Source organism: Myxine glutinosa, chromosome 3 (genome assembly GCF_964187855.1).
Source record: "Myxine glutinosa chromosome 3, kmMyxGlut1.1, whole genome shotgun sequence".
In the NCBI taxonomy this organism is placed as follows: Eukaryota; Metazoa; Chordata; class Myxini; order Myxiniformes; family Myxinidae; genus Myxine; species Myxine glutinosa.
Genome location: NC_136263.1, coordinates 144,589,728 through 144,614,788, shown reverse-complemented (window position 1 = coordinate 144,614,788; position 25,061 = coordinate 144,589,728). Strand labels below are relative to the sequence as shown.

General features: G+C 48.3%; 1 protein-coding gene across 2 annotated transcripts in view; it reads right to left on the bottom strand.

The window, feature by feature from the left end:
* CHLSN (cholesin) overlaps nt 1–4,351 on the bottom strand; it is a 174,558-nt gene extending 170,207 nt beyond the window's left edge. Inside the window, exon 1 of one of the 2 annotated variants that reach the window (XM_068109985.2) lies at nt 3,555–4,351. In XM_068109985.2, the coding sequence (XP_067966086.2) occupies nt 3,555–4,139 (585 nt within the window). In that variant the 5' untranslated portion in view covers nt 4,140–4,351. The remainder of the gene's footprint in view (nt 1–3,554) is intronic. The other variant, XM_068109984.2, reaches the window with a different exon arrangement.
* Nucleotides 4,352–25,061: the final 20,710 nt, after the last annotated feature.

Genomic DNA, 25,061 nt, shown 5'->3' with positions numbered 1-25,061 from the left:
CCATTCCTCATCCCTCAGATCAGCAGTCTGCAGCCTCCTCACTCTCTGCAGACCTGGACAAAATCAGAGACTGGGCAAACAAGTGGAACACGTCTTTCAATCCTGACAAATCTCACACTCTTACGATGTCTCTCCGAAAAGACCGACTGGACAACCCTCCCATCCACTTTCTGAATAAGCCTCTCCAAGAAGATCTGTCACTCAAGCTTTTGGGTCTCACTATCTGCCATGATCTTTCCTGGGAAAACCACATTTCAAATCTGGCCTCCAAAGCCAGTCGCCGACTGGGCATCCTCCGTCGTGCGAAGTCCTTCCTTGGCACACCAGAGCTCCTCACCACATACAAAGCTTTCATCCGCAGCTCAATGGAATACTGCTCTCCCCTCTGGGCTGGTGCTCATGCCTCACACCTAGCTCGTCTTCACGCTGTTGAAACCAAAGCGGTCAGAATCATTGGAATCTCCCACGATGAAGCTACCTCCGAGGGCCTTTCACTTACTCACCGCAGGCAGGGTGGTGGTCTTTCTGTCTTCTACCGACTCCTCTCCAGCCTTGCTCCTCCAGATCTCTCTGGGCTCTGTCCCCTAAATATTACTTCAGGTCGCACAAGATCTGCCTGCAACCGTCTTATGGTTAAACTGCCAAAATCAAGACTCTCTGCTCACCTTCACTCCTTCATTCCTCTTTTCTCCCGCCTCTGGAACAAACTCCCTCACCTCTTCAATCCCACTCCTCCCTCCAGGTCTTTAAAACAGCTGTTCAACACCATTTCCTATCTTCCCCCATCCAAAACCTGGATCTTTTCTACCCCCGCTAATTTCACCCCAAATCCACTTTTTTGAAATACCAACTTCTTTCCTGGAAGTCCTTGGTGTCCTTGTGTTTATACTTCTCCCACCCCCCATCCCCCCCCCCCCCTTCCCACGCTGCCTCCCCCCAAGCCCTCTCCCTCCCACACATTCCTGATGTCCCTGCTCTCAAATGTTGTGTTTATGTGCTTCCCCTTCTCTCCCCATCTTGTTTACTGCTCCCCTTTTTACATACTTTGTTTGTTTGTCTGTTTGATTTGTTTGTGTGATATATGTTAGCTCTTTCACAAGCCTCGATTCTGTATAAAAATTAAAAAATTAAAAAATTAAAAAACCCATGTCTGAAGGAAGTGGTTCAGTTTGACATTTTCAATATGAAATAGGCAAAGCCTAGAAACAAATGAAACCCATTAGAATTACCCTTTAGAACTACCATTTATAACCCATTAGAATTAGCCTGTAGAACTACCATTTAGAACCCATTAGAATTATCCATTAGAACCCTTTAGAACCCTTCAGAACTCAACACGGGTTATAAAGGTTCTTCATTTTTTTATGGGCAGACATAGCCAAATATTGAAGCAGCTTCACTACTTTAAACAATTACCTTATTCCTTCCTTTATGCCAGAGGTTCTTTACTACGTACTACGTTACTACGTCCCTACGTACCTTTTGCCAATTTTTACCAACGTACCTTTTGCTTATATTAGCAGATAAACTGCAGGTCCATGTTCTGATTTGTGTTCATGTTCAAAATATCAAATTCAATTGAAACTAGAACGGCACTCAGTCGAGAGCATACCTCCGCCTCGTGAAGTTTAAATTTGTATCCCACTGATAGGCCGGATCTGAATTCGAACCTGAACCAAAATCGAATTGCTTGTTCTCATCACCTATCCAACTCATCCAACAAGTTTATTCATAACTCGTCCATAACTTTTTAAAATATATTTTTTATAGCTTTTCACCCGATCTCACAATGGTGAAGAATCACTTAAAAATTAAATAAATCTTGTAGCCGAATCCATATTCAGATCTTCACCAAAATCTAATCGATTCGTCCTTGTCACACACACAACGTTTCCACCAAGTTTTGTCCAAATCCACCCACAACGTTTTGAGATATCGTGCAATGTTATCGGTTTTAGCCCGATCACTTAATGGTGAAAAATCACTTCAAAAATTCTCTGATCCAGATCTGGATTCTAATCTCCACCAATATTGAATCAATTCTTCCTTGTTACATAAGCAATCTGTCCACCAAATGTTGTCCGATTCCGTCTATAACTTTTTGAGATATCCTGCTATGTATCGTTTTTGGCCCTATCTCCCAATGGTGAAGAATCACTTTGAAAATTCTAGTCGCCGGATCCGAATCTGGATCTTCACCAAAATCTAATCATTTCGTCCTTGGCACACACACTACATCTTTGCCAAATTTCGTCCAAATCCGTCCACAACATTTTTGAGATATCTTGTTCACAAACGGACAGACAAACAGACAGACAGACAGGGGTGAAAACATAACCTCCATCCATCTTTGGTGGAGGTAATTAAGTAGTTCGTCGATTATACACTTGCATCTGTAGAGACAGACAGACAGTCAGACAGAGTGGGTCGATTGCTTAACCCCGCTTTTCACTTTGCACGCAGAGGGTAAAAACTCCCCCAAAATCTTCATGGCAACAAAAATAATTCCATGGCATATTGGAGGCTGGCATGCGGCACCAACCCATATCCATCCATGGCACTGCAATTATTCCTCCGACTCTTCGCTTCCTTAAGTGTTCTTCACCAAGTTGAATGTTCTGAACTTGCAGGTGATTCTGATAGCCTTGTTTTCTGAACCAAATTATCCACAAACTCATACTGTTTGATAGAACCCTTTCAAAGTGTGTATGTATCATGTGGGTTCATGACTTCATAACAACCGAGACGTGAATGAACACGGACACAGACACGCACCTCCCGAGAAGAAATGAAAATGTTTTTGTTTAATAGAAAAATGTTGGTGTTCCTTGGACTGTGGAGCATCATTCCGAGAGCTTTTATAAACAAAATTGCCAAACTATTTCCCAGGTTACCGATCAACAAAAATCCACTACATCTCTTCATTCACCAAAAGGATTTGTGCATCAAGTGTGTGTGTGTGTGTGTGTGTGTGTGTGTGTGTGTGTGTGTGTGTGTGTGTGATGCTTTTTGTGGAGATCTACTACAGCTTTCTCATGTGGAATGTGACGCACGAAAATGATTGTCATGACCTCCTGAATTGATTAGGATAATTAACTACAAATAATTTGGGAAAAAATCGCCATTTTTAAACACAAGCTATGTTAAGGTGTATCGAGCAGCTTATTAGGTCCTTCCATCGCATGGCATTCTAACAACAAAAATAACACAATGATAGCAATGTAACAAAGCATGTATTAATCGATACTAATAACATTCACACCAATAATATTATTAATAATGAACATATAATGCCCGCCCTGGCCTAAGCATGTATAAATAACCATTTTTGCACAGGAGTGCAGACATGACTTTCCAAAGGGGAGTGTGATACATACACCATTCCAAACTGGTCGACATGATGTTCCTACATTGATTAGACCAATGAAACTTTGCTCCAACGGACCAAGTAAACGGGCCCACAGGTTTGCACCAAATAAACATTAAACGTGCGAGGGAAAGTAGATCACCAGTTCAAGAAACAAGATTATAAATATAAGCTGAATAAAACTTACGTGTGGAGGCGAGGTAAGTCCTTCCTGGTGACCGATGTCATTTCCCGTCTGTACTGATCTTCTTTTCCCCATCTCTTCATAATCTTCCTCATCCAATTTACCCTCTTTCTTTTTACGCTTCACTTTCTTTTCGCGCTTTTCTTTCTTTCGTTCCTTCTCAAGTTTTTCAGCTCGAGGTTTCTTCTTCCTCTTTTTCTTCTTCTTCCTCTCCACATTTTCTTCAGCAGTTTGTTTTTCCACGTGCATGCAATTCCCCTTCGGCGTGTTCATTTCTAATTCCTCTTGTTGTAAAACATCTGTTTCCAACATGTCACTCTTCTCCAACTCAAGTTTTTGCTTTTTCATCTCTGCCATCTCCATCTCCATTAATTTCATCCTCATATCAATCTCCATGTGTTTTACCTTGAGGTCCATTTTCTTAATGTTTAGCTCCATTCTTCTCACCACCGACATGTCCTTCTCGAAGCTTTCCTTCTTTGTTTGACTGTTCGATCCTGCGTTGGACATTCTAATTTCGGAATATTCACAGCATTCACTGTCGTTCCTCTTTCTTGCCTTCGCACTACGCATCGCTGTGTTCGGCATGGTTTCCTAGTCCAACGTGCATGTCTGACCTTTCAACCCGGATGCAGTTGAACTCATACTACCGTTATGCCTGCAACGCTTTCTGATTGCAAAAATATCTCACCGCAAACTAATATTATTTCCAAAAAAACAAGCAGAAGGAAAGTAGTCGTTTTTCTGTAAATGTTGCTAGTACAACCACCACCTCCTTCGTCATGGCCACGATATACTGTGCCAAAAGGCTCGGTCGATGATCCTCATTAGCGATAATCTGATTTTCCATTTTCAAAACGATGTTATAAACACAAGTAAAATAACAATACTTCATTGTGGATATGGGTAAATATGAGCTGAATAATGACTTTGGATCATTTCATCATCATCATGATACGGAAGTAATCGGTGATCCTGTTTCAACTTCCGATAGTTCCATCGATAGGGCTGGTATAAGTCACTGCATTTCCTGAACATCAACCTGGTTCTCGCAGGCAGCACTAGCAGGACGAGCCATCGATGTGTGTGCCGTCCCTCGGACGGATGGTAAACTGGGCGTTTCGTCTGCGGACATGAGTTAGTGGATATTAAAGATCCCTCGTATCCTTCGTGAACAGCAGTCGTGCGATCTAACACTTAACAGAAGCGAGCGGAGTATGCGAGGAAATATCTATAATTGTAAAATGAGCCGGGTCTGTTTGTTATTTGGCAAAAAAAATATTTTTGGACAAGTATGCTGAGTGTGTGTGTGTGTGTGTGTGTGTGTGTGTGTGTGTGTGTGTGTGTGTGTGTGTGTGTGTGTGTGTGTGTGTGTGTGTGTGTGTGTGTGTGTGTGTGTGTGTGTGTGTGTGCGCGTTTGCCCTTGCCCGTCTGTCCGCTCACTTATACTTGCCTACAGGTCACAATTTGAAACCGATCTTCACGAAACTTCACCAAATAGTAGAGTTTGTGGTCCCACCAAATCATATAATATATTTTTGAGGTCAAAAGGTCAACATAGGCCTAAGGTCAACCACTTTTTTCAAATTTCGAAACTCCTCAATTTTCATCCAATTGACTTATAATTTGAATAGGATTTACATATCGGCTAACTGAATTAAACCACCAACTATTTTTGAGATCAACCTGGGCCAAAAGGTCAACCACGTTTTTCAAAATTCTAAAATCCTCAATTTTCATTTGTTTGTCTGTTTGTCGTGTTATAACTTGAGAACGGATTCACGGATTTCAATAAATCCAACCACGGTGGATTCAGGTAACTCCCGGAAATGTTTGTGATCAATTTTTTTTTTTTTATGGGTACATGGGACACGCGTGTCAAAACTGCAAATGCCAATACGTGACGTTGGTTGTCCCTGCACGGGGAGCAGGATCTTCCAGGAATCCTTCTTTGTTAACTTGAGATCAGATTTCAATGAAACCACCCTCGGGAAGTAAACAGAACCACTTATCCCTCTCCCTACAAAGATGTTTTATCCACCACGTTGATTCCAAATCTCCACGAATCTTCACGAATCCAAATCATACTCATTTACAAACAAAAAAACTCTTCCTTCATCATCTGCTTCACATGTAATAATGCCGAGCCTCATTCAATCCCGTTTCTCATATCGATTACATTCAGCAAACACTTTCTATATTCAATAGTTTTTCTTTCAACATTTCCATTTTAATATCGCCCTATCAAACACCATTTCCGAATATACACCGCCGATTAAAGCATTGTGGTGTGCGAGCACACACGTTGAACAAAGGTAGGCCACAACGCTTTGGTTATCATCGAGCTCTTTATTCATTGATCACTCATCCGCACTGGAGCGCTCCGGGCTGCGCACCCGGTGTATCTCCCGCGGCCACGCCTACCCCTCGGGCGTGGCCACCGCCCACTTGGTGCGTGGAATGAAGCCCTCACGCCAGTGAGCTTTCGTGTCCGCCACACGCGCCCCCCCCAGAATTCCCGCGCACCTGGAGGGCCAGTTTGCGGGGCAACCGGATGACCCGGCCGAGGCGCCCTCTGGCGACTGGCGGCGTCCGGGGTGCAGGGATGCCTCCGGTTGCACCCGGGATGGGTGCAGGACCGGGGGGCGGCGGGCCTGGGCGGTGCCGGGGGTCCGCGACGCGGGGGCCGAGCCACCGGCGGTGGGTGGTCCACGTCGACGTGGGCCGGCTTGAGGCGATCCACCGAGACGCGGTCGGGAGTGCCGCCGATGTCCAAGGTGAAATGTTTCACCCCGGTCTCCTGCACGCGGAAAGGCCCGTCGTACGGGGGCCGCAGTGGTGTCCGGTGGGCGTCGTGCCTGACGAAGACGTACTCCGCGGTGCGAAGCTCCGGGGCGACGTGCGTAGGCGGGTGCCCGTGGTGCGCCGTCGGCACTGGGGTGAACCTCCGGGCGGTCTCCTGCAGCGCGGAGCGCTCCTGCGCCGCGGCCCATGGTGCCGTGGGGTCGGGGAGGAACTCGCCCGGCACCCGCAGCGGCTGTCCGAAGACCAACTCCGCCGCGGATGCGCACAGGTCGTCCTTGGGGCGCCGTCCGGAGGCCCAGCAGGACCCAGGGGAGCCTGTCGACCCAGCCGCCGTCGCGGAGGGTGGCCCGGAGCGCGGCCTTCAACGAGCGGTGGAACCGCTCGCACAGGCCGTTGGCCTGGGGGTGGTAGGCCGTGGTTCGGTGCAGTTGGACCCCGAGCCCCCGCGCGACCGCCCCCCAGAGCTCCGAGGTGAACTGGGGGCCGCGGTCGGACGAGATGTCCGAGGGGGCGCCGAACCGGGCGACCCAGGTGGCGATGAACGCCTGCGGGATGTCCGCCGCCGTCGTCGCCGCCAAAGGCACGGCCTCTGGCCACCGGGTGGTGCGATCCACCATGGTGAGGACGTGGGTGAAGCCCCGCGAGGGGGGCAGAGGTCCCACCAGGTCCACGTGCACGTGGTCGAACCTACGTGCCGGCACCGTAAACGGGGCCAATGGGGCCTGGGTGTGCCGGTGCACCTTCGCACGCTGGCACGCGAGGCACGTCCTGGTCCAGCCGCGGACGGCCTTCCGGAGGCCATGCCAGACAAACTTGTCGGCGACCAACCTCTGGGAGGCCTTCGTGCCCGGGTGGGACAGGCCGTGGATGGCGTCAAAAACCTGGCGCTGCCAGCCCGTGGGCATGATGGGGCGAGGCCGCCCGAGGGAGACGGCGCACAAGGGGGCCGCGCCGTCGAACGGCACCTCGGTGACGCGGAGGCCCGTGACGGCGGTCCGCAAGGCCTGGACGCCGGGGTCGGCGGCCTGGTCCGCCGCCATCCGGGCATAGTCGATGCCAAAGTGGACTGCGTGGGCGACGGACCGGGAAAGGCAATCCGCCACCGGGTTGTCCTTCCCCGCAACGTGCCTGATGTCCGTCGTGTACTCGGACACGGCCGAGAGGTGACGCTGCTGCCGGGCCGACCACGGCTCGGCGACCTTGCCCATCGCGAATACCAGTGGCTTGTGGTCGACGAAGGCCATGATCGCACGGCCCTCGAGCAGATGGCGGAAGTGCCTGACCGCCAGGTGAAGCCCGAGCAACTCGCGGTCGATGGTACTATAGTGGCGTTCGGGCGGGCGAAGCTGCCGGCTGAAGAACGCCAACGGTTGCCAGGCACCACGCACCCATTGCTCGTGCACCGCGCCCACCGCGTAGTCCGAGGCGTCGGTGGTGAGGGCGATCGGTGCATCGGGCGCCGGGTGCGCGAGCATGGTGGCGTTAGCCAAGGCGAGCTTCGCGCCCGCGAACGCCGCGTCCATCTGCTCGGTCCAGGTAATGTCACCTTTGCCCGGCTTGCCCCGGAGGGCCTCGTGCAAGGGGCGCAGGAGCTGGGCGATGCGGGGCAGGAACCGATGGTAAAAGTTTACCATGCCCAGGAACTCCTGAAGCCCCTTGATCGTGCGGGGGCACGGAAACCCCTTCACCGCCTCCACCTTGGCCGGTAGGGGGACGGCCCCGTGCCTGGTGACGCGGTGCCCCAAAAAGTCGATGTCGGCGACGCCGAACCGGCACTTGGCGGGGTTCACGATGAGGCCATGCTGGCCCAGACATTCAAAGAGCGTGCGGAGATGGTGTAGGTGCTCTTCGCGGGACGCGCTGGCGACGAGGATGTCGTCCAGGTACACGTAGATGAAATCCAAGTCGCGCAAGACGCTGTCCATTACGCGCTGGAACGCCTGAGCCGCATTCTTCAAACCGAAGGGCATCCGAAGAAATTCGAAAAGGCCGAACGGCGTGATGACCGCCGTCTTCGGGATGTCCTCCGGCCTGACGGGGAGCTGATGGTAGCCGCGTATGAGGTCCACCTTCGAAAAGAAGGACATGCCCGCCAACCGGGCAGAGAAGTCCTGGATGTGGGAGATGGGGTAGCGGTTGGGGGTGGTGGCGTCGTTGAGGCGCCGGTAGTCCCCGCATGGTCGCCATCCCACGCCGCGCTTTGGCACGATGTGAAGCGGCAACGCCCAAGCACTCTCGGAGCGCCGCACGATGCCGAGCCGCTCCAGCGTAGCGAACTCCGCTTTAGCTACGGCGAGCTTCGTCGGCTCGAGGCCGCGTGCCCGGGCGTAGACCGGTGGCCCGGCGGTGGGGATGTGGTGTTCCACCCCGTGCTTGACGGCCCCCGCCGAGAAGGTGGGCCGCGTGAGGGCCAGGAAACCTGCGAGGAGGCGGGTGAATTCGTTCGCTGCCGGAAGCGTACAGATGAACCTGGCCGGAACCGAACCGCTCAGCAAGCCGCTCAGCGAGCCGCTCGATGAGCCGCTCCGGGAGCTGCTCAACGAGGCGGGCAGCGCGCAAGCGAGCGAGCTGAACGTCTCAGCCTGGACAAGCCTTCAGTGCTTGACGTCCACCAGTAGACCATTGGCACACAGGAAGTCCGCGCCGAGCAGTGCCATAGGCACATCGGCAGTGACGAACGACCATCGGAAAACCTGCCCTCCGAACCGCAGAGAAAGGCAGCGTTTTCCGTACGTGCGAATGGACGTACCGTTTGCGGCAAGCAGCGCGGAGCCCAGGCCCGCGGACTGCTTGTCGGACGTACCGGCGGGAACGACACTCACCTGCGCTCCCGTGTCGCACAGGTAACGGCGCCCGGATAAGGTGTCCGTGATGAACAACAGGCTGCCAGTATGGCCGACGCTCATGGCAGGAAGCGAGCGCCGGCCTGGCCGTTTCCCGACCTGCCAAAAGTACAAGGCGGGCGACAATACCTGGCCTTGTGGCCGAACCTGGCATGGAAATGGCACCAGGTCTGGCCCGGTGGTGGTCGCCGCACCGGTTGTGACGACGGTGGTGGGCGGGGCGTGGCGGCGGCCACGCACGGATCCGCCGAACCTACACCGCGCTCGGAAGGAACCGAACGCCATGCCACGCGGCGATCCGCCAAACCTACGCCGTGCTCGGAAGGATCCGAACCACCCGCGCAGTGCGCGGCGCCGGGACCCACGACGGCCGTGCTATATGCCGGCCGCGCGTCGTGGGCTGCGAAGTACTTGTCCGCCTCCCTGGCCAGGGCCCGCGGTTCCGTAATGGTCGACCCGGCCAACGCAAGCCGCACCTGTACAGGCAGCGCACGGAGGAAGAGAGCACGGAACAGGAAATCCGCGCGGCCGTCGCCGAGCAGGGCTAGCATGTAATCCATGCGGGCGGACGGGCGTGTGTCGCCGAGGGCGGGAAGGTGCAAAAGACGGTCGGCGTGGTCGGCCTCTGGGAGGCCAAACGTATCGAGGAGCAGCTGCTTGAGCGCCGCGTACTTGCCCTCGTCCGGCGGGTGCCGGAGGAAGGACACGACGCGTGCGTCCGCCGTGACGCCCCGGGTTGCTGGAATTGGGCCTCGGCTTGAAGAAACCAGGTGTCGGCCTGCGCTTCCCAGAACTCCGGCAGCTTGGTCGCGTTGATGGCCATTGCGCGTTCGGGGGTTCAACTACGGTTGAACCAGTCGGAGGTCACCAATGTGGTGCGGGAGCACACACGTTGAACAAAGGTAGGCCACAACGCTTTGGTTATCATCGAGCTCTTTATTCATTGCTCACTCATCCGCACTGGAGCGCTCCGGGCTGCGCACCCGGTGTATATCCCACGGCCATGCCTACCCCTCGGGCGTGGCCGCCGCCCACTTGGTGCGTGGAATGATGCCCTCACGCCAGTGAGCTTTCGTGTCCGCCACAGCATCACAAAGCAGGTAGCTCTGCAATCTACTTGCAACACGGGTGAGAAAATGATACGAACAAAAAAGCAGCTATTTCAATAAATAACAAGAATTAATTCGCACGATATACAACGACTTGACCAACACCAGCAGCGTCACATGCCTCTGCAAGGGAAGAGGAAATCGAGGATCACCGCTCTCAACGACAGCATCATGGTGCCAGGCAGCACAGATATGCACGCCGTAATCATCAACAACAATTCCATCGGGTGGCACGACAGTATGACATCGACGAACTCGCTGACATTGATCTTGCAGTAATCGAGTTAAATTGTGGTCCAATGGAAAAAAAGATGTGCCCACTGTGATGCACGTATGTGGATGCGCGAACGTGTCAGTGGCAGTGGTGGTGTCAGTTGTAAATCAGCAAACATTACCGCTTTCCACAAAAAGGTGCAAAAACAGATCCTTGCAACTACAGACCAATCAGCCTGCTCCCAATTATCAGCAAAGTCATGGAATCCATCATTGCTTCGGATATCAAACCCTTCCTCTTCTCCAATGGCTTGATCTCTGATCATCAATTTGGATTCAGACCAGGTCATTGTACTCTGGACATGCTGCTTCTGCTGTCTCAACAATGGATGTAGGTCCTCAATGTTAAACAGGAAATTAGAGCTGTCTCCCTTGACATATCACGTGCCTTCAATACGGTCTGGCACCCAGCTCTCCTCACCAAACTCTCATCCTGTGGTATCCATGGAAATCTCCACGCATGGCTTGCGGACTTCCTCTCTGGTCGTAGTCAGCGTGTGGCCCTGAATGGATTTCTCTCATCTCCCCTTCCTGTTCTGGCTGGAGTTCCCCAGGGCAGTGTTCTGGTCTTCATCAATGATCTCTCCGACTCTCTGGAAAATCCTCTCTATCTCTTTGCTGATGACTCCACTCTCTGCTGCTCCATATTTCATCCCTCAGATCGGCAGTCTGCAGCCTCCTCACTCTCTGCAGACCTGGACAAAATCACAGACTGGTCAAACAAGTGGTACATGTCTTTCAATCCTGACAAATCTCACGCTCTTACTATGTCTCTCCAAAAAGACAGTCTGGACAACCGCCCCATCTACTTTCTCAAAAATCCTCTCGAAGAAGTTCTGTCCCTCAAGCTTTTGGGTCTAACAATCTGCAACCCTCTTCTGGTGAAACTGTCAAAATCAAGACTCCCTGCTCACCTTCACTCCATTCCTCTTTTCTCCCGCCTCTGGAACAAACTCCCCCCACTCGCTTCAATCCCACTCCTCCCTCCAGGTCTTTAAAGCAGCTGTTCACCACCATCTCTTATCTTCCCCCATCCAAAACCTTGATCTTTTCTACCCCCGTTAATTCACCCCAGATCCTCTTTTCTGAAATACCGACTTCTTTCCTGGAAGTCCTAGCGGTGTCCATGTGTTTTTTTATCTCTCCCACCCCTCCCCCCTTCCCATGCCTCCTCCCCCAAGCCCTTTCCCTCCCACAGATCTCCCAATGTCACTGCTCTCAAATGTTGTACTTGTGTGCTTCCCCTTCTCTCCCCATATTGTCTCCCGCTCCCTTTATTTTGTCTTATGTTTCCGTTTGTTTTTTTGTTATTAATGTTAGCTCTTACACGAGCCTCGATCTTGTATACAAAAAAATACAAAAAAAAACATCTCAGTTTGTACTTTGCTGTCTTTCTGGCAACATTCAAATTCCGTGAGTACCTGATCCACCTGGTAACGTCTGTGATCTCCTAACCAGCAATACTTCTACGGCAAAGCATTTCCGCTTGAATTTCCAAAAGTTCAACTCAGGAATGTTAATGGCCAGCATGAAGGCCAAGGATGCTACTCTTTTGGTTTGGCGAACTATCGCATTCGTGGGGTCATTGACCGAATTGTCGGCCCAGCATGCAACATTGATGGCGAGGAGCCTGCATGTATCCAAACTTATTTCTATGATTATGAAGAGCACGTTCGTTTTGGCATGCAGCGCTTCCATGTCGCACCTGCACGACATGAGACACAGGCTCTATTATTCAGCACCCTTTCCACGATTCTCCACAATGCTCCCAACAGATATATTTTATCTTATCTGAACATACAAGAGCAGATTGACGGTGGCAACATGCCACCCAATATTGAAATTGGACTCCATGCAGATCGGAGACAAGGGGATTCTCGACGCTACAACTTACCCACAAGTAACGAGATTGCAATTCTCAACCCAAATGAATGTAGTGCTGAGCAACGAAGAAGAATGGTCATCTGCAGCTTTAGAGCAGACCATGAGAGGGATGCCAATTTTCAACTCGAGTTCTTTTCGGATACACACCGCAGCTACGATCCACTTTGCTACCCTTTGTTGTTTCCATACGATACTGATGGCTTCAAGCTCGGTATTGCACGTCCACGTGGGATATGTGACGTCACAGCAAAGCAATTCTACTCCTACAGGATGATGAAGCGGTATGGTAGCTTCAATATCTTACATCGCTGCCAGCTCTATCAACAGTACTGTGTAGATATGTGGGCTAAAATAGAAGCTGGTCGATTGGACTATTTGCGCTCAAATCAGAACCAACTTCGTGCGGATTTGTACAGCGGATTACAAGATGCCATCCTCACAGGGGATACTGACTGTGCCGGACCTCCTGTTATTCTTCCGGCGACCTTCACTGGCAGCCAGCGCTTCATGGCCAAGCATTATCAAGATGCTATGGCCATTGTGTGTAAATTTGGCAAGCCTACTTTATTTGTCACATTTACGTGCAATTCGCGATGGCCAGAATTTCTTCAGGAACTGAAGCCCGGCCAAACTTCAGCCGACCGTCCGGATTTAACAGCCTGAGTGTTTAAAATGAAGCAACAGGAACTGCTGGCTGACATCAAGAAGGGAGTCCTCGGTCATCTCACTGCTCATGTCTGCATCATCGAGTTCCAGAAGAGAGGTCTTCCCCATTGTCATTTCCTCTTCATCCTCATTGGAGAACAACATACGTGGCAGGACATCGACAAGGTAGTCAGTGCCGAATTCCCTGACGCGGCTAGCCTCCATACTCGGGAGCTCGACTAGTGTCAAGAAATATATAGTTCACGGACCATGTGGAAATCGTCATCCCAGCTCCCTATGCATGGTGAATAGACACTGCTCTAAGGACTTTCCAAAGTTTTTCTGTGAGCAAACACAACTCGGAGAGGACTCGTATCCCACCTACAAACGCTGCAGTCCTGCTGAAGGTGGTCATACAGCAACGGTCAGAGTCTCTGGAAAGGAACATCACGTTAATAGCAGCCACGTTGTTCCATGTAACCTATGGCTGCTCCAAAAGTATCGTGCTCATATCAAGGTGGAGTAATGTGCCTCTATTAAGGCCATCGAATACCTTTACTAGTATATTTTTAAAGGTCCGTCCAAGCCACAGTGACATTTGAAAGAGGAGAAGATCGTGTCAGAGTTGCCATGCATGCAAGAAATGAGATCGCTGATTATGTGAATTTCCGCTACATCAGGACTTCTGAAGCTGCCTGGAGGATATTTGGGTTTCCCACGCAAGACCATTCACCTGCTAACGAACAACGCGTCATGTTTGACTCTATCAATCCGCACCATGCACTGGCTGCAGCACAAACTACAAAGCTAACTGCCTTCTTTGCAAAGAATGCAGATGATCCGAGTGCACGTGACATCCTGCATTGCGACCTCCCTGAGCACTTCACTTGGCAGAATGGCCGCAAAATTTGGCAGTGGCGTGTTAGGCTACCTGGACCCAGACGCGGATGATAGGCAGGGTAAACATGGTTCACCTACGCCATGGTGAAGTATTTTACCTTCGCCTCCTGCTGCATCACAAGACCGGTCCCACCAGCTTCCGAGATCTACGGACGATCGATGGACAGATGTTTGCGACATTCAAACAAGCCTGCCGATATTTGAATCTCCTCGAACATGACAACAAGTGGATGCGTTGTCTGGCCGAGGCTGCAGAGACCAACATGCCATCAACCCTCAGACACCTATTTGTCACTGTGTTGCTGTTCTGTGAGCCTGCCGATCCATTGAATCTCTTTCGGACCAATCTGCTGGCTCTTTCAGAAGACTTCCGCTACCGCCGACGACAACAAGGCTTGAATGCTGAGGAACTGGAATCTGCATCTGAAAATGACGTTCTCTGCAATCTTGATGATCGCCTGAAGCAGCATGGTTGCACAACAGTCAAGTGCAACCTTCCAGCTTCAGATCATCATCACCACAATCAACTGGACATAGCTGAGGAAGAATCAGACCCTGGAGCAACGGCCTTCTTCAGGGAACATATTAACCTCCTCAATGCTGAACAGGCAGCCATATTTAACATAATCAGAGAGCATATTGATAGTCGAGAAGGACGCATCTTCTTTCTGGATGCACCTGGTGGCACCGGAAAGACTTTCCTCCTCAATATAATTCTATCATACGTCCGTATGCAAAACGGCATTGCGATTGCCATGGCATCTTCCGGAATTGCTTCTTTACTTTTGCGACTCGGCCGCTCTGCTCATTCATGTTTCAAGCTACCCATCCCGCCCGAACATACTTCAACCTGCAACTTAACACCGCGAGACAAAACTGGACGACTTCTCAAGGTTGCAGACATTCTGGTGTGGGACGAAGCACCCATGAGCCATCATCATCTTTTTGAAGCCCTCGATCGTTCTCTCAGGGACCTAATGAGGAATGATTTACCATTTGGTGGAAAGCTACTCATCCTTGGGGTGATTTTTGTCAAATCCTTCCAGTTGTTCGCCGAGGACGGGGGCCTCATCAGGTCTCCATTATGGAGACACTGCCAACAACTCTACCTCCGCACCGACATGAGTGTCCTGAACGATGGCGATGGAGCCAACCACCAGAGATTACAGGAATATGCCAAGTGGCTGCTGCAGCTGGGAAAGGGTCTTGTAATAAGCTTGCCCAATGTAGCTGGTACCCCTTTACTCTGATGTTATTCACTTGCCTCTCGAACATTGCGTCAACTCAGAGGAAGCACTTATCACGCACGTCTACTCTGAGCTAAAAGAGCCAACAAATCTTTCAAACCGTCAGTAGCTGTCTACTCGTGCAATCTTCACAACAGAAAACACTGATGTCGACTGCCGCAATGAACGCATCATGAATCGTCTGCCTGGTGATTTGTTCGTGCTGAAAAGTGCTGATTCTGTGGCTGATACAGATCAGGCCGGCCTGTATCCATCAGAGTTCCTTAACTCCATCAACCTGTCTGGTTTGCCACCTCATGGACTAGCATTAAAAGTTGATGCCCCCATCATGCTCCTGCTGAATCTGGATCCTCTCAACGGTCACTGCAATGGCACTGAATACATCCTGACCTCTGTGAAGCATCACCTTCTGGAGACACGTATGCTTGGTGGCGAGCATACTGATTCTCCCCTCCTTATCCCCCGCATTGTTCTGTCTCCCTCTGACACTGACCTGCCATTTACATTACGACGTCTTCAGTTCCCTATAAGGTCAGCATTCTCCATGACTAAAAATAAATGTCAGGGCCAGAGGTCAGAGGTCAGATCCAGACCAGAGCCTCAGGCAGCTCTACGTTGCTGCAAGTCGAGTTGGTGATCCTCAAGATCTTCGCGTCTTTGCAGACCAATCAGAGTTCCAGACAGAAAATGCCTCTCGAGTCCTTGCCTCCAGGCAGCAGCCTCCCACCCGCTGGATGACTCTCAACTCTGTCTATCATGAAATTATCACCCAATAAATCCATTCTTCTCCAAACAAAACAGACTGAATGTTTTATTCAACGAGTTGAGTATTTCTGTAGAATTAGCTGAGGTTCCAAATTGGGAAGGGTGCTCGAGATACGAGGAGCTAGAGAGCACACAGAGACAAGGGGACATCAGGCATTGTTTCCTGGCCTGGCGCTGCCTAATACGTACCCGAGACAATTGATTCAAAATAAAGAAGAGAGGGGAGGTGGGGGTGATAATTATTTTCATTTTGATCTTCCTCTTAGTGTGTTGTTGTATATTATTTTCAATTCAGCATCTAAAAAGGCTGTGATGAATATTCCTTTAACACTCTCCCTATACACGTCCTAATTTTATGTTTCCCCATTTCTTTCATTTAATGCCTTTCTTTAACACTGTAAGATAACTCATTATTATCGCCAGCAACCGGGCAAGTAGCCAGAAATCAACTTTCGGAATGACGAATGAGCGTTTACAAAGCCTTTTGCACATGCGCTGTGTTCGTTTTCCAATCACCCGTTTCCCTTCCGCTCATGCCGTGTGTGTGCGTTTTCTTCTCCTCCGGGCGCTTTTAACCTGCCGTTGTAAGCAAAAGCCTTCTCAACATAATGTTCAGGAATTAAACCATAAAACGGCAATTTAAAATGGTGAACCATAATTGTTGTGTACGAAATATACGAAACACAAGAAATATCCGTGGATGAGACGTCTTCGTATGTGGCACAAGGCTGCGGGATAGCCATGGGCGTATCTACGGAAAATAGCGGCAAGCACTGAAATTGCGCCCCTGTCCAAACATCTGACACCCATCTTTTAGATAACTTTACCATAAAATCAGCTCAAAAATACAAGCCAAGCTCGTTAATCTTTCAATTAACAAATTATGGCACTACATGAAAATTACAACTGCACCTTCCTTGCTTTCATTGATGCAAATTGGTCTATGATGTGCTCAAAGTCAGTTTTTTTCAGTTTCTTCTCTTTCTACACTCAGCAGAGCAAGATCACAGAGTCTGCCTTGACCCATGGAGGCTCTCAAATACGAAAGTATTAGTTTTAACTTGCTGAATGATCTTTCACAGCTGGCGATGGAAACTGCGATGGTTTGCATTATCTGAATAGCAATGCGAAGATTGGGGAAGACGCTCTCATCTCCATACTGAACAATTCATTCGAGAAGCTCTTCAGGTCTTGATATTTTCATGTTGGCCCGACTTGACAGCAACATTCTGCAATCCAAAATTTCTTCATATAGCTGCTGTCCATCAACATCAGAACTGTACAATTCGCCCAAATTTTCGCACTTCTTTAGGTCGTTACTGTCGGCGCCGTAACACAGTCCCTCGACATCGAGAAGGAAACCAAACTTGGCGTCAGTGTCGTGCAAACGAGCATCATCATTTTCTCTGTGAAGACGGTCGAGTGTTCCCTTCATGACTCTTTCCATTTCCTCCTTGGCTGTTAACCCAGCGTCTCTCGAGTTCTCATCAGCCATTCGTCTCTGACGTCTTTCAACTTCAATATTTCATTTTTGACAGAGACCGAGCACTTCTTTGAGTGACTCACTGACCAACACTTCTCTTTCATCATCAAAATGATCTCGGAGGGCTTTCAAATCTAGGGCAGCATCGTGGAAGTTCATTCTAGGATCCTGCAGCCTCTTTTGAATATGGTCAATGCGAATGAGTACTTTGTTCCAAAATCCTAGAACAGTCAGAAAATCGTAACTCAACATGCGGTTATACAGCTGCCTTATGTCATTTCTTGTTTCACTGGTCTTGTTTTCATTGTCTATCATGTCCTGGAGAACTTGAAGTATCTCCTCAAGGTACTTGTTGACGGGCTTCACTGCTTCTATCCTTGCACTCCACCTGGTTTCGGACTCCGACTTAACAACCACAGGCACGGCGTTTTTGAGTTTTTCCCAGCGCTGTGTTGAACGAGAGAAGAACATGTAGAGAGCTTCGATGGTTCCAAAAAACGTGACCATCATTGTATCCTGCTTGGCTGCATGTACACCCAACAAGTTGAGTGAGTGATTGTCGCAATTCGCAAACACTGCCAGGTTGTTTTTCTCACTTATTCTTTGATGAACACCACTTCTGTGTCCAGCCATCACAGCAGCGTTGTCATAGCACTGTGACCGACAATCTCGTAGCTCCATTTCGTCCTTCTCTAGCTGTTTCAAGATGTCTTCAACCAAGCTCTCAGCATCCTTCTGGCTCATCTGGATAAAACCAAGGAAGGACTCTCTAACACGCGCTGTTTTCCTCTCAAAATCAACTTCCACGTACCTCACTACTTCTGACATCTGCTCACGGTGTGCCTGATCAGGAGTCGAGTCGAACATGAGAGCATAGTACTTGGCTTTACGAATGCTTCTCAGTAAACTCTGGCGAACAGTGGATGCCATCATGTGGATGAATTCGTTCTGGACACCCGGTGAAAGATAAGACGTGGATCCAGGATGACTTTCCACACGAGTGAGGTGTTCTTTCATGACAGGTCAAAGATGGCCAGTCGTTTCAGTAAGCCAAGGAAATTTCCCACATTGGAGTCATCGTCCAGCTGAAGTGACTCCCTGTGTCCTCACAAAGCCAGGTTCTGAGTCGCAAGGAATTTTATGCAGTGAAGGATTCTCATCAAGATATCATGCCACTTCTGCTTTTCCTTCTCAATCTGTGACTGAAGTTCCGTGTCAATAACTCCTCTGTTTTCAGCTAAATTTCTTTCCATTTCTTTCCACTGTGTGAAGCACTCCTGATGATTCTTAGCATTTTCATGAACACTAATCCATTCAGGTGCTTTCCACTGGTTGAATCCTCTTTCCTGCTCCAATGATGATTGATGGTCTGACCGGGAATGGGAATAGAGAAGACAATAGATACAAAATGCAGACCTTTTAGAAGGGGAATAGACCAGCCATGAGCGAGTCACTTCCTCACCACGACCATTTCCCAATTTCCTCTTGAACCAAGTTTTGTTCATTGAGTGGTTACTTGTTGGTAGGAAAGGCCCCTCACTGTTCTGGAAATACTTCGATCCCAGCTTTATTATTTCTGTTCTAGACGCGTCAGGCAGAATTGCTTTTCCAGTATCCTTGTCGAACTTCAGAAGTCCAATGTCATGCTGTTCAATCACTTCTGGTATGACAATTTGAGGCTGTTCGACACCATCCAGTTCACTAGGTTCAGTGTGGTCAGGTTCAATCTCGTCAGGTAAAATCTCATCAATAAACTCAACATCACCACCACCACCATCGTCTTCCCCTCCTGTCATGTCCACGTTCTCTCTGGCAGCCTCACTTTTAATCTCGTCATACTCGGATTTATCTGACTTGACTTCCTCCTCGGCTTGTGACGCATTTGTACTTGATCCACCTTCGGATTCTAACAAACTTGTAGCAGGTGCAGGCGACTCCATGGAACGTGTCGAACAACTTGTTCCGGACTTTTCAAAGAAGGGCATGAAGAACTTGCTCGACTTCTTGGCTTCCTCCGTCTCCAACTTTCGGCTCTTCCATCCTTCAGCTCCACTTTCCTTCTTCTTCGTGAAGAAACGTTTCATGGTTTTCTTACACAATGCTCTGAAATAAGGAAATGGCACTTTTAATAAGAACATTAAATTTCACAGATTTTGCACAAAATTCTAGACTACCTCCCTAGTTTGCACAGGAGAATGGTCTTACTGCCAGTTGGCACTGAGCAGTGGTACTGTGAGATATGGTCATGTAGCTCCCAGCACTGTATTTTTACCTAATAATTTATATAAGTGGTTTAACAATCTAGCCATCCTAGTGTTTCTCACCCATGATAATCAGACAGATCATACATCTGAAGAAAATTCTTTTTTCACTATCTGAGGATGGCTTGTCTGACTTTATTAGAAACTGCTCAGTGGTGCCCCCCTTCAAGTGGCGCCCAGGGCACGTGCCATACCTGCCATACCTTAGGTACGCCACTGGGGATAGCACGATTGGCACAAATCTGCCGCTGATGCAGTGCCCTCTGCTGGCCAGGGCAGGGATTTGAAATTTGTTCATGGTGTAGCTTCATGGTGTAGCGAATAGCTCGCCTATTCTTCGCAAAGGACACCGTGGGATGTTTAAGTAAATTCCAGCACATGGGTGCGGGTGTATTCTTTGCGCTATTAGCTAGTTGTCAGTTCACTTTTTATACAGACATGCGTTGTGGCCTATCCACATTCAACTAATTTGTATGCTTACGGCCTTGTGTTCATGATCTGATTAGGCAACTGGTGGCAGTATAGGGATTGATTGTTTAAATAACCAGACAAAGTTCAAAGTTTAATAGCGTGTCTTTCAAGAAGGCTACTCGACAAGAAAAGTGTGCACAAAATGGTGGCATGTGCTCAATCATAACCGGTGGCCCTAAACATCCCTGACGCAAGCACTTCCGAGAAATGGGAAAGGTTCGAGCAGACTTGATCAGTTATGAACTTACAACTAGACTCGACAAGAAAGTGGAACCGGTAAATATAAACAGATAATCCTAATTGGGGAAGAGCTGTGGGAAGTCTACTGTACATATTAGGACTAGGCCTTACCAGGTGACAAGGGCAAAATTAGGACTCACCCTCACCAGGAGGAAAAGACAAAATGCTGCTGATATCATCAGACTGGATATCACCGGGAGATGGACAAAGAAGTACAACTACTGATAAAATTATAATAGTATTGCCAGCTGGGCAAGAATGTCTCTTTCGAATGATACAAGTTGACTCGCTGAATGCAAAACCCAAATCCTCATGTGGAGAGTCCAGACTCCCAGACATCACTCTGGAAGAGATACTATGTCACTGCCTTGATGAGGCCTGGATGGGTTTGAGGATAGAGGAGAAGCAGTCAAAACCCGAATCCCATCCAGGTTCGTCCTGGTGAATCCATATTTGTCTTTTTGGGTTCCTCCTGTTACTCCAGTGCTGTATTTGGTCAGTTATTTGATTGCGTATCTGAGACGTGAGAGAGAGAGAGAGAGAGAGAGAGAGAGAGAGAGAGAGAGAGAGAGAGAGAGAGAGAGAGAAGAGAGAGAAAGAGAGAAAGAGAGAGAGACTGACTGTTTCTTCCTTTTATTACAAGAGTACAAAAAATCAGTTATGTTCAGTCATAAAGAAACAAAACACAATAAAAATGGTCTCAAGGAAAAGTTATTATCAAATCATCATCATCAAGTGTGCATATGACATCATTAAAAACCCACTTTTCTTTAAAACATGTTAAATTCTTGTTCATTTTTAAAAACCGGTACTCTAGCTTTAGTCTTGCATTTACAAGAGCCTTAAAGGTGAGCAGTACATCATATGACGAGTCAGAAGCGTTTCCCATTTTTTTTCTTCCTGGATTTATAAATTGCAAACTTGGCCTGGCCAATTAAAAAATTCATTAAAACCACATTTCTAAGGGAAGACGGTCCTAAAACACCATAAATAAAAACATTGTGATTGAAGAGGGAACCAAGCTTCACAAAGCGTTCCTGAAGGAATGTAAAAAGAGGTTGCAATCGTTCACACTCAAGGTATATATGCGGTAGGGTTTCAATGGATGCACAGAAAGGGCATAGATTAGAGTTAGCAGTAGAAAACCGGTTCAGTAAAACATTATAAGGTAAAATCCAGTGTACAAGTTTCCATTGAATATCTCCAACATACTTTGGAGTAGGCAAGAGATAAAAACTTCGCCAATTGGGGCAATTGGGGGGTATTGGGGGTAAAACATCCCGCCATCGAAGCCTCGGGTGCTCAGAAATGTTTTTGCGTATAAAATTTTAACGTACGCGTTGTACAAAGTTTTCTTTGGAAAGGCGGGAAGGGATAATGCAGTATCATCAGGGCTGTTCAGGCTAGGGGACAGATTAAGTGGCAGGCTGAAGACTAGGAGTTTGGGGAAGTCACCCGCTGTTTCCTCGGGGGAAGGGCCAAGTTCCTCGCAGGTATTACGATACGTTGTGGATATCCCTTGAAGGAACCGAGAGGTCTTTCACTCGCAGCAGCTTGGCATCAACAAAACGTTGAACGAGTCCCCTATTATTCAAGCTGTTTTCCAGGAAGGGGTTGTAGCATAGGGGCTCATTCAACAACATTTCCATGTTGTATGTTGCCATTTCACGGGAAAAGGACAGGGCTTGCCAGGCGTTCATCACCCCTTGGTAAAAGGTGGGCAGCAAGGATGAATCGATTTGATGAGGGTTCATCAAGAAAAGTTCTCGGTCGTAACCCAGCTTGCATGTAAGTTGCAATATGCAGTTAGCCAGAGGCCTCCAGAGTAGGGCTTCATCTCCATATACAAGTTGGCGCACGATATGAAGCCGGAAGACCATAATCCGGCTGCGGATATCAATAAGACCTTGGCCACCTTCAGTGAGTGGCAAGTATGCCACGGGGGGTTGGAGCCAGTGTTTCCCGCTCCAGAAAAAGTCGACAATGCTCTTTTGCAGTGTAATAAGGCTCCCGGGCGGTTGTAGGCATATCATCTTATGCCATAGCATAGAGGCGACAAGATTGTTAATGACGAGAGTTCTTCTGCGGTACGAAAGTTGAGAAAGAAGTCCTTTCCAGCGGGCCAGTTTTGCCATTACCTTGTCCGGTAATCCCACCCAGTTCTGCTGCTCAAAGGTGTTGTCTCCTAGGAAAATACCGAGGTATTTAATGCCACTTTTCTGCCAGTTCACTCCTCCTGGTAGGACAATTGGCGGGCAATCTCCAGGTCCTATCCAAAGGGCTTCACTCTTCTTCCAGTTTACCTGGCCTGAACAAGCCTGACAATATGTCTTTAGTGCCTGAGCCACCGCAGTGACGTCAGCACTTTTTTATATAAATACAGACATCATCTGCATAGGCAGAGACTTTTAGCGGTGTGGTAAGAATTGATCCAGTGAAGCCAGAAATGTGCGTACGTAATTGGAGCAGAAGAGGTTCGATGGCAAGAGAGTACAAAAGTCCAGATAGCGGGCAACCTTGCCGTACTCCCTGTTGTACAGCAATGGGGCTACACAATACTTGATTAATTTTAAGAACACTGGATATATTACAATACAAAAGTTTAACGTACGAGATAAAAATAGGTCCAAACCCAAAATTCTCTAAAACTCTAAAAAGGTACATGTGGTCAATACAGTCAAAGGCTTTTCCTTGGTCAATGAAAAACAGACCAACATTCATATTAAAGTTGTTACAAAACCGAATGGTATCACGGATAAGAAAGATATTATTAAAAATAGTACGTCCAGGAATACAAAAGGATTGATGTTCTCCTATTAGTACATTCATAAAAGGTTTCATTCGATTAGACAAGGCTTTGGCTAAAATTTTATAATCCGTACATAAAACAGAAATAGGACGCCAGTTCTCTATAAGTTGAGTGTCCGCTTTCTTAGGAATTAAGGTGGTGACTGCTCTCCGGCAACCCCACGGCAGTTGTCCATCCTCTAAACATTCATTCAATACCCGCAGTAGGTGAGGTCCAATGGCGTCCCAAAAAAACTGGAAAAATTCAGCAGTCAGCCCATCCAGTCCAGGGGCTTTATCAGGTTCCAAAGCCTTCAAGGCAGCGGTGAGCTCAGGTAACCTAAGAGGATCCTCCAACTGCTGCTTCTGATCCTCCACCAATGTTGGAAGGTTAGAAACAAGTTCCGATATTGCATCCTGGTTAATGTCATGCCGCATAAACCGTTGTTTAAAATGTTTCCGGGCACATTCCCCGATTCTGCCATCTTCATAAAGGAGTTCCCCATCATGGAGCAAGCGTGTAATCATTGACGAAGAGGCCCCCCTTTTAAGGCTGAAGAAGAATTTGGTTGGAGCATCAAGGTCGTGTATGTACCTCATCTTCAGGCGCAATAAAGCATTTTGTGCTCGCCTTTCGGATATGGAATTCAGTAAGGCCGTTTTTCCATGGATTTGTTGCCTCATTCCCTGGTAGCTCACACTTGCAGTTCCCTGAAGCTGTTCCTGTAATTCCAGGATTTCATCTTCAAGTAAGGTTGTGGTTTTTCTTTCCTCTTGAACACCATACGCACGATATTGTTGGCAGAACAGTCTGATGTGCGTTTTGGCATTATCCCACCATTGTCTGAGGTTTGAGAAATTCCCTTGGGAGGCAACCAGAATATTCCAAATTTCCGGAAAAATGTCCTTAAAGGTACTATCATCAAGTAAGTTGTTATTAAATTTCCAAAAAGCACTCTTGTGTTTCGGGCAGGGGGCAGAAATTTTGAGAAATGTTGCGCTGTGGTCCGAGAATCCTGATGGGCAAATTTTGGATGACAGAACGAGGCGTTCAAGTGGAGAATTAATATAAAACTTGTCCAAGCGAGCAAGTATAATATTACCCTGAATGCATCGACACCATGTGTATTGCCTGATTGATGGGTGCTGTACCCGCCATATATCTGTCAAATTCATTTGTTTTAAAAATTTGGTGAGAGGGATTGTGGAGGCAGGATGGGGCTCTGCACTGTTCCTGTCGAGTTGGGGTTGGAGGGTGCAGTTAAAATCTCCACCAATACAAACATGATTGTCTTGGTTTTTTAGGGCGTTTTGGCTGTCGAGGGACGTTAGGTGTGTCCCAAGGTCATTAAAAAAAACTCGCCGAGCTACAGGCGTACTTGGGGCATAGATATAAAAAATAGTATAGAATTTTCCACAGTAGTGGAATTCTAGGGATGCTAGGGATCCCTTGTGTATTTCGTCGAATTTAAGCGATGAAGGCGAAAAGGAGGGGCTAAGAATTATTGCGACACCGCCTTTGCGGGAGTCACCGTTACTAAAAAAGGACAGGCCGGGGAAGAGCCTACACCATTCTGCGACACAGCAGTCGTTGGCATGGGTCTCTTGTAAGAGGGCAATGTCAACTTTCTTCTGTAATAAAAAATCCCTTACTTGAACTTTACGGACAGAGCTACATCCTCCGTTAATATTCAGGCTACAAATGGAAAAACTCATTGCAGCTATAAGGAGGAGTGACCACCACTCAATTTTTTGATAGCAGTTCATTCTTAGCTTTTTGCAACCACTTCTTTAAAC